This window comes from Typopeltis vanoorti, chromosome 8 (genome assembly GCF_054136105.1).
Source record: "Typopeltis vanoorti isolate ZY-2024b chromosome 8, IOZ_Tvanoo_1.0, whole genome shotgun sequence".
NCBI classification, from domain to species: Eukaryota; Metazoa; Arthropoda; class Arachnida; order Uropygi; family Thelyphonidae; genus Typopeltis; species Typopeltis vanoorti.
The window spans coordinates 27,408,776-27,423,405 of NC_143556.1; the positions used below are offsets into that span (position 1 = coordinate 27,408,776).

A 14,630-nucleotide genomic window follows, 5' to 3' on the forward strand; every position below is an offset into this window, starting at 1 on the left:
AAGATGGTTTCAAGACTGTATAATATGAGTTATGAGGATCGATTGAGGGAATGCGGACTACAGAGTTTGGTGGATAGAAGGAGGAGAGGTGATATGATCGAGACTTTTAAACAGTTGAGAGGCAGTTATAGGGTAGACATTGGAGAGTTCTTTCACTTGGTGGAACGGCAGGAAGGAGTGATGACAATGGGCCATCCCTGAAAGTTACGAAAGGAGGCTGTGCACAAGAGGGTGAGGAGTGGTTTCGTTGCGTGGAGGGTGGTCGAACCTTGGAATGCATTGCCTGAGAGAGTCGTTGGAGTGGGGACAGTTAATGGGTTCAAGGAGTGGTATGATAGACTTTGTATTTCCTAAAAACGACCTCACACGATGAGTCTTTTGACTCCATGGAGGCCTGGATAATAATGATAATGATAATAATGATGATAATAATAATAATGATAATAATAATAACAAGCTTCAGAGTGAGCTTATAGCGGTCCCATGGCAGACCATATTGCAAGGGAAAGATGTTAGCAGTGCATGGTATAAATTCAGCAGGTATCTGAGGAAGGCAATATCAGAATGTATTCCCATGGTCAGGAAGACAAACAAGGTAAGCATTAGATGGATGAGTACTATCAAGCTTAATCTGCAAAAAAGAAAATGTTACGGAGAATTTACAAGGAGAAAGGCGATCAGTACACTCATGAGCAGTACAAGGTTGAAGTGTGCATATGATGGGAATAGTATTTTCAGGGAGGATAGAGTAGATAGAAAGGGGGAGGAGTACTGTTGATGATAGCTGATGAGTTGCAGCCAAAGAAAGTAGAATATCAAGAGGATAGACATGTGAATGATAGTTCATTTGAAGCGTTCTGGTGTGAAATAGTAACCAACGCAACCAAATATACAGTTGGTTGCTGCTATAGACCAGGGGGTACAGGGGGTGATATCGAATTCATGTATCAGCAAATCAGTGCAATGAGTGCAGGGTTAGTGATTATTATGGGGGATTTAAATTATGGTGATTGGAAGGAGGAAATATCACATGGCAAAAAGAACATGGAATTCATACATCTTCTAAGAGATAATTACTTGAAACAGCACATAACCGAAGGGACTCGTGGTGTGAGAGTGTTGGACCTGGTCATTGGTTCAGAGGACATATGCATAAGTAAGGTGTCCTCGTTACCTCCAATTGGTGAGAGCAATCATGTGTATTGACTTGGGAGATTGCAAAATTTGTGGACTTCTCTCTTAAGAAAGGGTATATATACGGAACTACAGGTTAGGCAATTATAACAAGCTTCAGAGTGAGCTTATAGCTGTCCCATGGCAGAACATATCGCAGGGGAAGGATGTTAGCAGTGTATGGGATAAAATCAGCAGGTATCTGTGGAAGGCAATATCAGAATGTATCCCCATGGTCAGGAAGACAAACAAAGTAGGCGTTAGATGGATGAGTAGTATCAAGCTTGATCTGCAAAAAAGGAAAATGTTATGGAGAATTTACAAGGAGGAAAGGCGATCAGTACAAGGCTGAAGCTAGGAAAGTTACCAGCATAGTAAGAAAAGCTAAATCAGATTATGAGAAGACCATAACCAAGGAGATCAAGGGCAATCCCGAAGAGTTCTTCCACTATGTGGCAAGTAAAAGGAGGAATGACTTCAGAAGGATAACTTTAGTGGAGTCTAATGGTATCGAGGTGACCAATTGAGATGTAATAGTAGAGTTACTGAGTGATCACTTTTCAAAAGTCTATCACCCAAGTAAGGATGTCTCTGTACCTGTATCAAAAACCAATGTGAGAATTGAAGTTAATAAATCAGAAATACTTTGTATATTGCAAAATTTAAATGCAAACAGTGCAATAGGTTTAGATCGAATATCAGCTCGGGTGTTGCGTGAATGTGCAAAGGAATTGTCAACACCTTTTACTTGGTTATTTAACTGAAGTTTGACCTCTGATATGGTCCCTAGGGAGTGGAAGGAAGGCAAAGTAGCTCCTTTGCATAAAGATGGCTCTAAAACTGCAGTAGTTAATTACAGACCAATTACCATCTCGGGAGTGGTGGTAAAAGTATTGGAAAAGTTGGTTAAAGATAGAATTCAGGAATAGGTGGATCAGGATATGATACTCTATAGGTGCCAACATGGTTTTGTTAAAGGTTGATCCTGCTTTAGCAATTTATTAACTTTTTATAATAGAATGACATCTGAGTTGGACAAAGGAAATGGCTACACAGTGGTACTTCTGGATTTTGCTAAGGCTTTTGACAGGATACCCCATGGAATACTGTTGCGTAAATTGGTGCAGATGGGGATGGATACTAAACTGGTGATATGGATAAGAGAATGGCTCAGGGAGAGATACCAGAAAGTGGTGTATGGAGGAGCAGAGTCCAGGATGAGGCATGTGACCAGTATTGTTTAATTTGTACATAAATATATAGGAAATGGATATTCAGTTGTTTTCTGATGATTCAAAGGAAAGTTGGGTAGCGCAATAAAAAATCAAGCTAACGTTGAGAGTTTGCAGGATGATTTAAATAAGCTGACAAAATGGACAAAAGGTAATGGATGTCAGTTCAATGTGGAAAAGTGTAATTTTGGGATTAAAAGATTACCAGCTGTGTACTACATTGATGGAATGGTACTCCAAGGGATTGATGAGGCTAGGGACTTGGGGGGTGTTGGTGGATAAGGAGATGAAGTTCAGAAGACAGATTGCTAAGGTGTCCAAGATTGCACATAAGATCACTTGGTTATTGAGAAACACACTAACATCCAGAGATAATGAGGTTATTATTCCCCTTTATAAGGCAATGATGCTTCCATATTTGGATTACTGTGCTCAGTTCTGGTCACCTGGATTCCCTGGAGATGAGGTTGTGGAGAGGGTTCAGAGGAGAGTGACTAAGGTGGTGAGTGATGTAAAAAATGCTCTCTACATTGATAGATTGAGAGCTTATGGATTGCAGAGGTTGGATGATAGGTGGAGAAGAGGGGATATGATAGAAACATTTGAATTACTAAAAGATTTTTATAAGCTTGATGCAGGGGAAATGTTTCAGCTGTGTGATAGTGATGGAAGAACAAGAGATCATCCCTGGAAATTAAGGAAAAGTGTGGTTAACAAGGGTAGGAGAATAAGGTTTTTCACCTGGAGAATAGTGAATGAGTGGAATGCATTGCCTGACTCAGTTGTGAGTACTTTGTCTGTAAATGAATTCAAGAAGAGACATGATAGATATTTTTTTGATAGTTTAGGTCTCCCATGATGAGTCTACTGACTCCATGGAGATACCCGTAATAATAATAATAATAAGGTCATTACATTTCAACACAAAAATTATACATAAAAATGCATCTAAGATTCAGAAACAAATCAAATAAATATACAACAGAAATTAATATATTAATACCTGTATCCATACAAATCCAAACTGATAATACCCATACCCCCAGTTGCGAGGTCCAGGAAACCAAAACCGATTCCTGATCAAATTTGTAGTTGAAGTAAATGAAGCATTTTGTCGAATCTTATAAACCATATGGTTAGGAAGGGAGCCATCTTTTTCCATGCTGAAGATAACATCTTAAAAAAGTTAAAAATATACAGCTTTAATATTGGTTGGAATGCGACTTTTTGGGTTCAAAACAATACAGCAATTCATCATCTACATACCACTACATAATCAGAAAATTTTTGTGAAATAGGATTTTTAATAAATGTAGTTTGAAAAGCATTTTCGTGATCAAATGTCATTAGTTCTTCTCTTCTACAACAATTTAATTTTCGCTTCACTGGATTAAGGTGAGGTTTAATTTTGTTTCAAAAGAGTCGTTCGAAGATAACTAACAAGTAAAATTAACAGAATGTACAAATAGGAGAATAACATGACCCTTTATTGATAATATCCTGCTGATATTTCACAATGTAACCATTGGTATCATTATATATGGGGGAAGAAGGTAATAAGGTAACTTTTAGTTATATAAGAGGGTAAGCATAATTAGCATACACATTTAAGCTAAAACAGCTGCCCACATTCAATCCTTAACATTTTTTAAATAGCATAAATCACACAAAACCACCTTATTATTTTGCATTTTTTGTGAAAAGGACAGCAGTTCATACTGTATGGATTAAATTAGAATTGTCAGAATACATAAAACCTATCCATATAGGGAACATTCTGCCAACTTGGTCACCCACCAGTGAATCCTCTAATTCACTTGCTAATCCTCCCTCCTCCCCAAAACTCATGTGACTAAATCTGTGAAAAGATCCAGATATTTGCCTAACTCAACGATTTATTTATTTTTTTTTTAATTACTTCCTTATCCCTAATTATTAGTATATTTTTCAACATTCAATTGAGCCTTTGTGTTATTTTGCCAATATCTGTTATATGATCTGCTGAACTTCAAATCACTGTCCACAATCACCTTTAAATCCTTAGCTTCAATAATTTCTTGGAATAAAGTCACATCAGTGCAATATACGACTTGTAATCCTTTCAACCTAAACTTGACACTCTGATTCAGAGTGTCAAGTTTTATCTTTTGGCTATATTGGCAATCTACTTTATACAAAATACATCTTTCTAATTGACAATTATAATTTTTAGTTTAATATTCATCATTGGACAACAAATAGCCAAGCTCATGTTATGAATATTTGCAACAAAGTACGCGATGATGTTAGCAACATAGAGACACATTTTGGATGCCACCTGATACTGCCTTAACATGACCCTTAATTACAGGAAATATCCTTCAAACCTCCTAAAAGAAACCTCTCTCTCTCTCTCTCTGCTCTCAGAAATCTGTAATACGATAAAATCATAAAGGATAATGATAATGCCATTTGGTACTAAAGCTTTGAATTTTTCTGGCTGCTGTCGATTTGTGATTCCACCATAGTTCCAGGACAAGATGAAAAACAACAATTTTTTTTTTTTTTTTTAACTTCAGTTACAGTAGTTAATACTGTTCACTCAGGAATATAATTAACTGCTTCATTAATAGAAGAATAGCTAACCACTACAGAACCAAATTTTTCTATGGACTGGAATGTTCTCCATGCAAGCCTGATTTATTTTCAAATATGATACTAATATGGGATGCAAAGTCCAACTCTACCTCTGGTGCACCCTGGGGTGTTGAGAATCCTAACTTTTATCAGACCTAACGATGGCTCACAGATACTCCTTGGAACATCCTCAAGCAATGGCAAACAAGGCAGAGCGGGCTTCATTGTTAAATCTAAGCACACCAAGTCGATCCTTTCTTGTAACATCATATCTGAAAGAATAGGTGTACTCTTAATTGGAATAGAGAACAATATAACAATAAAATTAACATCCTGCTATGCTCCAATCCATAGCTGATGATAATCAAGAAATAGAAAATTTTTACATGAATCTTGAACAGGCATTAAATTACAAGTCAACATACACATTCAATGCCAAAATAAGATGCGGAAAACAAAACGAAAAGTTTATAGGTCCAAGTGGCCTTGGAGAAAGAAATAGAAGAGGAGAGAGATTAGCTGAATTTTCTGCAGCTGAACAACTGCAAACAACAAGTGCCCAGGAAGAAGATGGACATGGCAATCACTGAATGGAGACACAAAAAATGAAATGGACTACATTTTAACAGACTGTAAAAGACTGGTACAAAATGTTAGTACAATAGGCAAAACATATTTCAACATAGATTCTGACCATAGAGCCATTATAAGAATAGACCAAAAAAAGAACAATATATCATCAAACATCTGATTGGACTATTAAAAACTGCTACATAAATGATGACTATACTGAATTTATTAATAAATTCAACAAGTGCAAAAAAAATCAGAAATTCCCGTTAAACAAAAGAAAAGAGAATGACTCTCACCTCAAACCATAGACCTACTGTAAAAGAGAAAAGAACTGAAGAAATCTGAAGGAAATTTTCTAGAATACAAAATTATCTGTAAGTTACTAAGGAAAAGAATTCCAGAGACTACAAAGTTTTCAGGATACAAAAACTAAGAAAAGCAGAACAGGCAAAAACCATCTTGAAAAAAAATAGAGAAAGACTTAAATTTTAAACAGTCAATTCCATCTGCTTTACAGGATCAAAATAGAGAAAAACATACTAATAGAAAAAAGATAGAAGAAATTGTGCAGAATTTCTATAATGACCTTTATGGAACTAAATGCCAAGTCTCAGAACCTGTCATTCCAAAATCAAACAATATACCAGATGTACTTCCAGAAGAAATAAAACATGCCCTTTCTGTACAGAACTAGTAAAAAAAAAAGGTAAAGCCTCAGGACCTGATAATGTTAAGACTGAAGAAATCCAACAAGGTGGACCAACTATATTCAAAGCCTTGGCTTTGAAGTACCAGATTCATGTGGTACTTCAAAGAAGGAAAAATTCCAGAGGAATGGAAGACCTCAAAAACCATACTTCTATTCAAAAATGGGAACAAGGAAGACATAAAAAATTAACGTCTGATCTGTCTAATCTCTCACATATATAAAACTGTGAAAGAGTAATACTGAACAGAATTCAAAACATTCTCAAAGACAACTCCAGTAGAGAGCAGGCAGGATTCAGAAGAGGCTTCTCCACAAAAGATCATATCCTGGTCATTTCGCAACTAACAGAAAAATGCAGAGAATACCAAATCCTTTTATGTTTCCTCTTTATTGATTTTAAAAAGGCATTTGATACCACAGAACAAAATGCAGTCATCAGTGCCTTACTGGAAATAAATGTGGATCCTACTTACATCCACATGATAAAAGAAATGAACAAAAATCAGATCACACAAATACCCCTATTTGATCAACCTATAAATATAGATACAAAGAGAGGGGGTTTAGTACTGATATCTCACAACCCAAAAGATCTAGAAGAAATGAGTGAAAAATATATACAAACAGCAGTGAGATAGGGTTAGAATTGAATCTAGAAAAAACAAAATGGATTAAAAACATCTACAAAAGTAACAGTCGCCTATGTATTATGTATTAATAACATCTGTATAGAACTAGTTGACTCTTACAATTACTTAGGATAAACAATAGAAATGAATAACGATTTATCTGAAGAACTAGTAAAAAAAGAAAGAAAGCTGCATGACTATCATTCAACAGACTAAAAGACACTTACTGATCCAAATCTTGACATCTCTGTGAAGGCAAAACTATTTATTAGTGACATTTTTCCATCACTCACATACGGATCAGAAACATGGAACACAACAAGAAAATAAGAAGAGACTCGCAGGATAACCCAGTGTGCAACAGAACATAGGATTTGTAATATCAGCAAAACGGAACATGTTAGAAATATAGAACCATGAGAGAGAGAGAGATCAGGCATAAAAGATGAGGTAACTGCAGTATCCAAAAGCAAGATGAGATGGGCAGGCCACATAGCCAGACTCAGGGATAACAGATGGACATATAGAATACTCAATTGGCAACCAAGAATAAACAGAAAACCAGGAAGACCACCTACAAGATGGAAAGATCCATTAGTGAAATCAATGGGTATAACATGGAAGAGAGAGGCTCAAGATCGAGATCGTTGGAGGCAAGGAGAAATCCTAAATGAAACACTGGTCCATCAAGATAATCAAGGTAATGATACCTGATGACAGTAATATGGTCAGGTGACCATATTACTATTGTTACATCCTGAATGAAGCACTTTATTAAAGAAATAATTCATTCAGGATTTAACAAGTCAGAAAAGTCAGCTGAGAGAAAAAACTTGTACTCAAACAGAAGAATTAAAGTACTAACTGCAAACTGAAATAGAATTACTTTATCATGGGCGGGCCTGATGCAATTTTATCTCAGAAAGTGATGCACATTCGTTTCCCGGAAGACGCTGCTATGGTCTCGCGATTTTCCGAAGTTGCAGAGGTCAATGAAAGTAGCGGGCGGGAAAAGATCGCAGAAAAAAAAAGTAAGAGGGCGCTATCGCAGCTAGCGACGAGGGTGCAAAATAGGGGGGAAGAGAATGGTGAATAAAAAGATTTTGCACTCCTTTCTCAAGGCTTTTTTTTGCCTGCCTTCCTGGATGATGATTTGACTTTTCTGGTGGATCGAGGGTTCCTAACGGTGTTTCGTGGTGATGGTTCGATATCGGAGGGAACGCCTTTCCCTTCGATATCTGAACGTCTGCCAGTGCGAAAGCGTGAGATATCTTCGCTGAAAGTCCCGAAAGAATAATATCGCGAGCGTATATCAGAACCGACAGTAGAAGCGATGGTCTGAAGCAGATCGGGAATAGACGAAAAAAAAACGCCAGGCACAGGGTATAGCTTAATCTGATGACCATAGTGACCCACCACATGGACATAGGCTTATGGAGGTACCGAAAGAGAACTCAAACAAAAAAGGGTAGTAGTTCAGACAGACCTGGAGACCCTGCTCCAAGAAATGATAACATACAGATTTTGTTGCATAATTACTCAGTAGGTAAAAGGGAAGAATTATTGCAGTGTATTAATCGAGTGTGGGCAGTACTTAAGGACTTTAAGTGATTATTTAGCAGTGTTAATGTCCACAAGACAAGTTGTTAGGAATGATTATAGATGATTGTGACTAGTTTAATATGCAAGATTAACACAATAGGTAGATGTTGATTAGAAGAGTGCATTGTGAATATTATGTGTGCTTGAGGTATATTAATCGAGTATGGATTATTTAGCAGTGTCAATGTCCATAAGACAAATTGTTAGGAATGATTATAGATGATTGTGACTAGTTTAATATGCAAGATTAACAGAATAGGGAGAATATTGATTAGAAGAGTGCATTGTGTATATTATATGCGCCTGTAATGTATTAATCGAGTATGGACAGTATTTAAGGACTTTAGGTGATTATCTAGCAGTGTTAATGTCCATAAGACAAATTGTTAGGAATGACTATAGATGATTGTGAATAGCTGAATATGCTAGACTAAAAAAATAGTAGGTAGAAAATTTGATAGAAGTGTGTATTATGTATGTTAAGTCTCTAACACAAGAGAAGGATTCATTGTTCATGTATTAGAGTATTAATTAATTTGAAAAGGTTTAATTTAGCATGTCATTGAACTAACTGAAAGTGTATATTATGTCTTTAGATTCCAATAAATATGTTTTTTTCTTGTATACCTGAGCTTAGCCTGTGTTATGAACCAAAACTACCACTCATAAAATTCAAACCATAGTGGGAGGGGAGGAATTGAAAGAAAGGTATAACATGTTGTTATAGAGGTCATGACTGCAAACCTGAATTTACTTAGCCATTGTGGAGCATTTGATTTATGAGTATAAGCAATAAATTTATTCTCCTATGTGCACCAAAGGTCTGGAAAAGTCTCCCTGAATAAGAGTCCCCTCTATTCTAAGATATTGGCTGGTGCAGCGTTAAAAAACAAATATGTCAATATCTGAAGAAGAGACAGCTCCAGATAGAAATTAGAGGATTCGTTTCTTATAGTAAAGAATAACCTTTAACGGTCAGGGTATACACGTGAGTAAATTTAGGAATCGGCCAGAGATATAGAATTTGTTTTCCTTATAGAATGAGTTTGTAAGAAGAGATATAGATACTAGAGTAAAGGAAATTTTGTAAGTCATGTAGTTAAAGTAAGGAGGTTTATAAGAATAATGGAAATAATATAAAAGGGTAGATAAAGAAAGATGGTGGTGAGCCACACACCACGTGGCAGCAGTTATAACAATGGCTCACACGCAGTTGGTAGAAATCTGATAAGAAAAAATTAGAATAAGGTAAGATAAGATAGAAAGTGATTAGATAAGAAAAGATTAAAATAAAAAGAAAGATATAAAAATATAACTCTATCGTATATAGTCATTTGAGCTCAGAGAAAATCAAGAGCCAACTGAAAAAATTCAGTGACGGGTAATAAGAATATGTTGTCCTATATAACTGAGCATATGAGAAGAGGCTGAGGAAATTATCACTCCTATAAATGTGTTCTATTTCCCACTAAAGCAGTGGAAAGAGGGGAATAAAGAACAGACTGCTGAAAGCAGAGATTATTTGGCTGGCAAATGCAGGATGTGGCATAAATGTCACATCCTGCATTTAAGAGTGAGAAGATTCTTCTGTTAGCCATGCAATCAGCCCCCCCCCCCCCATCAATGTGCTTGCATTATCCCAAACTAAATCAGGGTTTCCACTAGATGTTATTGTATTCAATTTTCTCTTTGCCTCCTGATAAGAAATGTTCTGTTGATTATAATCATTTGCGTTGCTTTCCAAAAGGAATGACTATATTTCTGGCATTTGAATTATTTCAAGGGATTTTAGATGTAGAATCTTACAGGGCACTTCAAACAGCCTACTTTTACAGAAATTGAAGGTTTGAAGACATTAAATATAAGGATGATATTACTGGATGGAATACTTACAATCCTTATGAGGATTGATTCTTTAATTCAAATGAAATCTTCTCATATAGAAGACTAAGGAGATTCCAAGTGGTATTACTCCTCTGGAATCATTTAACAATACTATCAATAAACCAACTAGTATACAACTGCATAAGTAAGAGAGCATATTGAAAGTTTATTTTTCACTTGGTGAAGATGGAATGTAGAATTTACTCTTGGTGGAAATATATTGTTCCCTTTCTTTTAGGCTTGCACGGTGATCCGAATGCATTTTTGAAAATAATGGAGACAACTACCGTGTTTGAATAAAAACTTTAGTTTAACATAACTAAAATCTACAATTCGACCTTTATGTCAAGGTCATCTTCTGGAGGGTACAAATATACACAAGAAAAAAGCTATACTACAATCAAACTGGTTTGTTAAAGACACTGACCAACCACTACCACAATTGTTGGCCTGACCTCTGGTGGACAAAAAATAAAAAAAATAAAAAAATTGAAATAAAAAATAAAAAATAAAAAATTATACATTAACGCTAGAGTCCTATTATTTGTGTTGTCTACTATATACATATATTAACATCATTCCAGCCAGTTGGAGTGGAATGGTTTCTAATACTAGCGGATTGGCTAGAGTCCTGACTTATGTTGAATCTTTCATATTAGGTTGCCTGAATGTGTGCCATCCAGATCCTTGGAATTTTCATACCATCTTTGATATTGATATTTGGGTGGTTTATCAGGATTTTGCAGGATTCCTTAAATTTTCTTTCATACCAGGTTTTTGTACGGTGTAAGGAGCAGGTGCTTTTCCAGATGATTTGGTGTAAGGTGTTAAGTGCGTGGTCTGAGAGGCCTGCTTCACCATAATGGTTATATTTGATGTGTCTAATGTGTTCTTTCTTGCGTATAAGGATTGTCCGTCCTGTTTCACCAATGTACGGTAAGTTAAAGGTGCAGCGGATGCAATAGACTCCAGGATCTGTTAATGGGAGGAGAAGATCCTTAGAGGAGCTGAATATGGTTTTAAGTTTAGTGGGTGGTTTAAAGGTGGCATTGAGGTTATAATGTTGTAGAATTCTGTTGATTTTTTTTTCCGAGAGCCCTTTAATGAATGGGATGACTATGGTTTTACTGTAATCTAGATTCGTTTTTGTTGTGGTTTTATAGAGTATTTTATTGACAGTATTTTTGTTATAGCCATTATTTATGAATGTGTCACTAATGATTTTTAGTTCTTGTTTCAGGGCTTGCTGGTTAGAGCAAATAGTTGTGGCTCTGTTTTTAAGGGTGTTAATGACTCCATATTTTTGTGTTGGGTGGTGGTATGAATTCGCATGTATGTATTGGCCCGTGTGTGTCGGTTTTCGGTAGACCGTGAAGGATACACTGCCTGAAGGAAGACATGTAACTAGTGTGTCTAGGAATGGGAGCGAATTTTGGTTTTCGATTTCGATGGTAAATTGTATGCGTTCGTGTTGTTTGTTTAGGTGGCTGAGGAATGTGTTTAACGTTTGTCGCCTGTGTGGCCAGATCACGAACACGTCGTCGACGTATCTGAGCCAGACTGTCGGTCGTAGCGTGGCGGAATCAAGAGCCCTTGCTCAAAGGTTTCCATGTAGAAGTTAGCGATTGGGGGGGATAATGGTGAGCCCATGGCTGTACCTTCCTTTTGTAGATAGAATTTGTTTTGCCACACTAAGTAACCGGACTTTAGTACATGGGTAAAGAGGGCCGTAATGTCGGGCGGAAATTTGTTCTGTAGTAGGAGAATTGTGTCATTGATGGGGACATTAGTGAAAAGGGCAGAAACGTCAAAACTGACTAATAAGTCGTCTTTGTCGAGTGTTATGTTTTTGATTTTGTTTATAAAGTATTGTGTGTTTTTTATGTAGGAGGGGGAATGACCTACCAACTCCTTGAGTGTTGCCGCTAATTTCTTGGCTAGGTGGTAATTGGGACTGTCTATTCCTTCCACGATTGGTCGAAGGGGCACATTTTGTTTGTGTATTTTCAGAACCCCATATATTCTGTGGGGTCGGGCGTAGTGGGGTTTGAGTTTTTTTAACCGTGTCTGGTGGCCACGAAGTGACGGACTTTAGTAGTTTTTCTGTTTTATCCTTTATTCTTTTTGTTGGGTTATAATTTACCATTTTATATGTGTTGTTATCGGCTACTAGTTGGTTCATCGAAAACCAAAATTCGCTCCCGTTCCTAGACACACTAGTTACACGTCTTCCTTCAGGCAGTCTATCCTTCACGGTCTACCGAAAACCGACACACACAGGCCAATACATACATGCGAATTCATACCACCACCCAACACAAAAATATGGAGTCATTAACACCCTTAAAAACAGAGCCATAACTATTTGCTCTAACCAGCAAGCCCTGAAACAAGAACTAAAAATCATTAGTGACACATTCATAAATAATGGCTATAACAAAAATACTGTCACTAAAATACTCTATAAAACCACAACAAAAACGAATCTAGATTACAGTAAAACCATAGCCATCCCATTCATTAAAGGGCTCTCGGAAAAAAAAATCAATAGAATCCTACAACATTATAACCTCAATGCCACCTTTAAACCACCCACTAAACTTAAAACGATATTCAGCTCCTCTAAGGATCCTCTCCTCCCATTAACACATCCTGGAGTCTATTGCATCCGCTGCACCTTTAACTTACCATACATTGGTGAAACAGGACGGACAATCCCTATACGCAAGAAAGAACACATTAGACACATCAAATATAACCATTATGGTGAAGCAGGCCTCTCAGACCACGCACTTAGCATCTTACACCAAATCAACTGGAAAAGCACCTGCTCCTTACACTGTATAAAAACTTGGTATGAAAGAAAATTTAAGGAATCCTGCGAAATCCTGATAAACCACCCAAATATCAATAACAAAGATGGTATGAAAATCCCAAGGATCTGGATGGCACACATTCAGCCAACCTAATATGAAAGATTCAACATAAGTCAGGACTCTAGCCAATCCGCTAGTATTAGAAACCATTCCACTCCAACTGGCTGGAATGATGTTAATATATGTATATAGTAGACAACACAAATAATAGGACTCTAGCGTTGATGTATAATTTTTTATTTTTTATTTTTAATTTGATTTTTTTTTTCCCCCACCAGAGGTCAGGCCAACAATTGTGGTAGCGGTTAGTCAGTGTCTTTAACGAACCAGTTTGATTGTAGTATAGCTTGTTTCTTGTGTATATTTGTACGCTCCAGAAGATGACCTTGACATAAAGGTCGAAACGTCGAATTTTAGATTTTAGTTATATTAAACTAAAGTTTTTATTCAAATACGGTAGTTGTCTCCATAATTTTCAAAAAAGCGAAATATATTGTTGGAGGTGGATGGTGAATAAGATCGAAAATTTAAAGGACACATTGCCAAAATTGTGAGGACAATACAACAAATTCTGGCAATGATATGGAGGACACTCATAAAATTAAGGAGATTCAGGTTTCATTTCATTTTATTTCTGGATTATATAATTCTAGATCTTATAAAGCCTTGATTGGGCCGCATATGGATCACTGTGCACAGATTTGGTCACCTGGTTTTCAAAGGATGAAGAGCTGTTTGAAAAGATTCAGAGGCAATTGACTTAACTTATAATCAAGTGAATAGGAGGAAGAGGGGTGATATGATAGAGATGTACAAGTTGGTAAAGGGTTGTTACAAGAATAATATTGAAGAGTTTTTCATAAAATGGTGGGAGATGCAGGTAGAGCAAGAGATTATCCCTGAAAACCCTGAATAGCAAGGTTTTTTTGCATGCAGAGTTGTGAATGATTGGAATACACTGATTGAGGGTGTGGTGTCTGCAGAGAATTTGAATGTGTTTAAGGGGATGGTATAATGAGCTGCGTGTATGACAAAGGACCTCCTAGATGAGTTTATGACTCCAGGGGGTCTTAGGATATTAATGATAATAATAATGATGATTTAGCATAAGTTATGTGTTCTTTAATTTCTAGAAATTGAAGAACACAAATTAAACATATCATTTTATGCCTAAATTCTATGCCACAGCACTGCCTTAAGCTGTCTTCTAAGTTTGTCATAATATTACCAGCCTAAAAAAAGTGGTCACTTTGGAAGCAAAACTAACCATTTTTATTATGAGTAATTCTCTAAATGAAATTACTAGATCCAACATTGTTAAATCCCAAGCATCTTC

General features: G+C 36.5%; 1 protein-coding gene across 2 annotated transcripts in view; it reads right to left on the reverse strand.

Moving 5' to 3' along the window:
• The window catches only part of LOC150103869 (ATP-binding cassette sub-family A member 2-like), a 975,482-nt gene that overhangs the window by 738,498 nt on the left and 222,354 nt on the right, over window positions 1-14,630 (reverse strand). For both annotated transcript variants that reach the window (XM_090397162.1, XM_090397161.1), the window contains exon 13: window positions 3,409-3,581. In XM_090397162.1, the coding sequence (XP_090253288.1) occupies window positions 3,409-3,581 (173 nt within the window). The remainder of the gene's footprint in view (window positions 1-3,408; window positions 3,582-14,630) is intronic.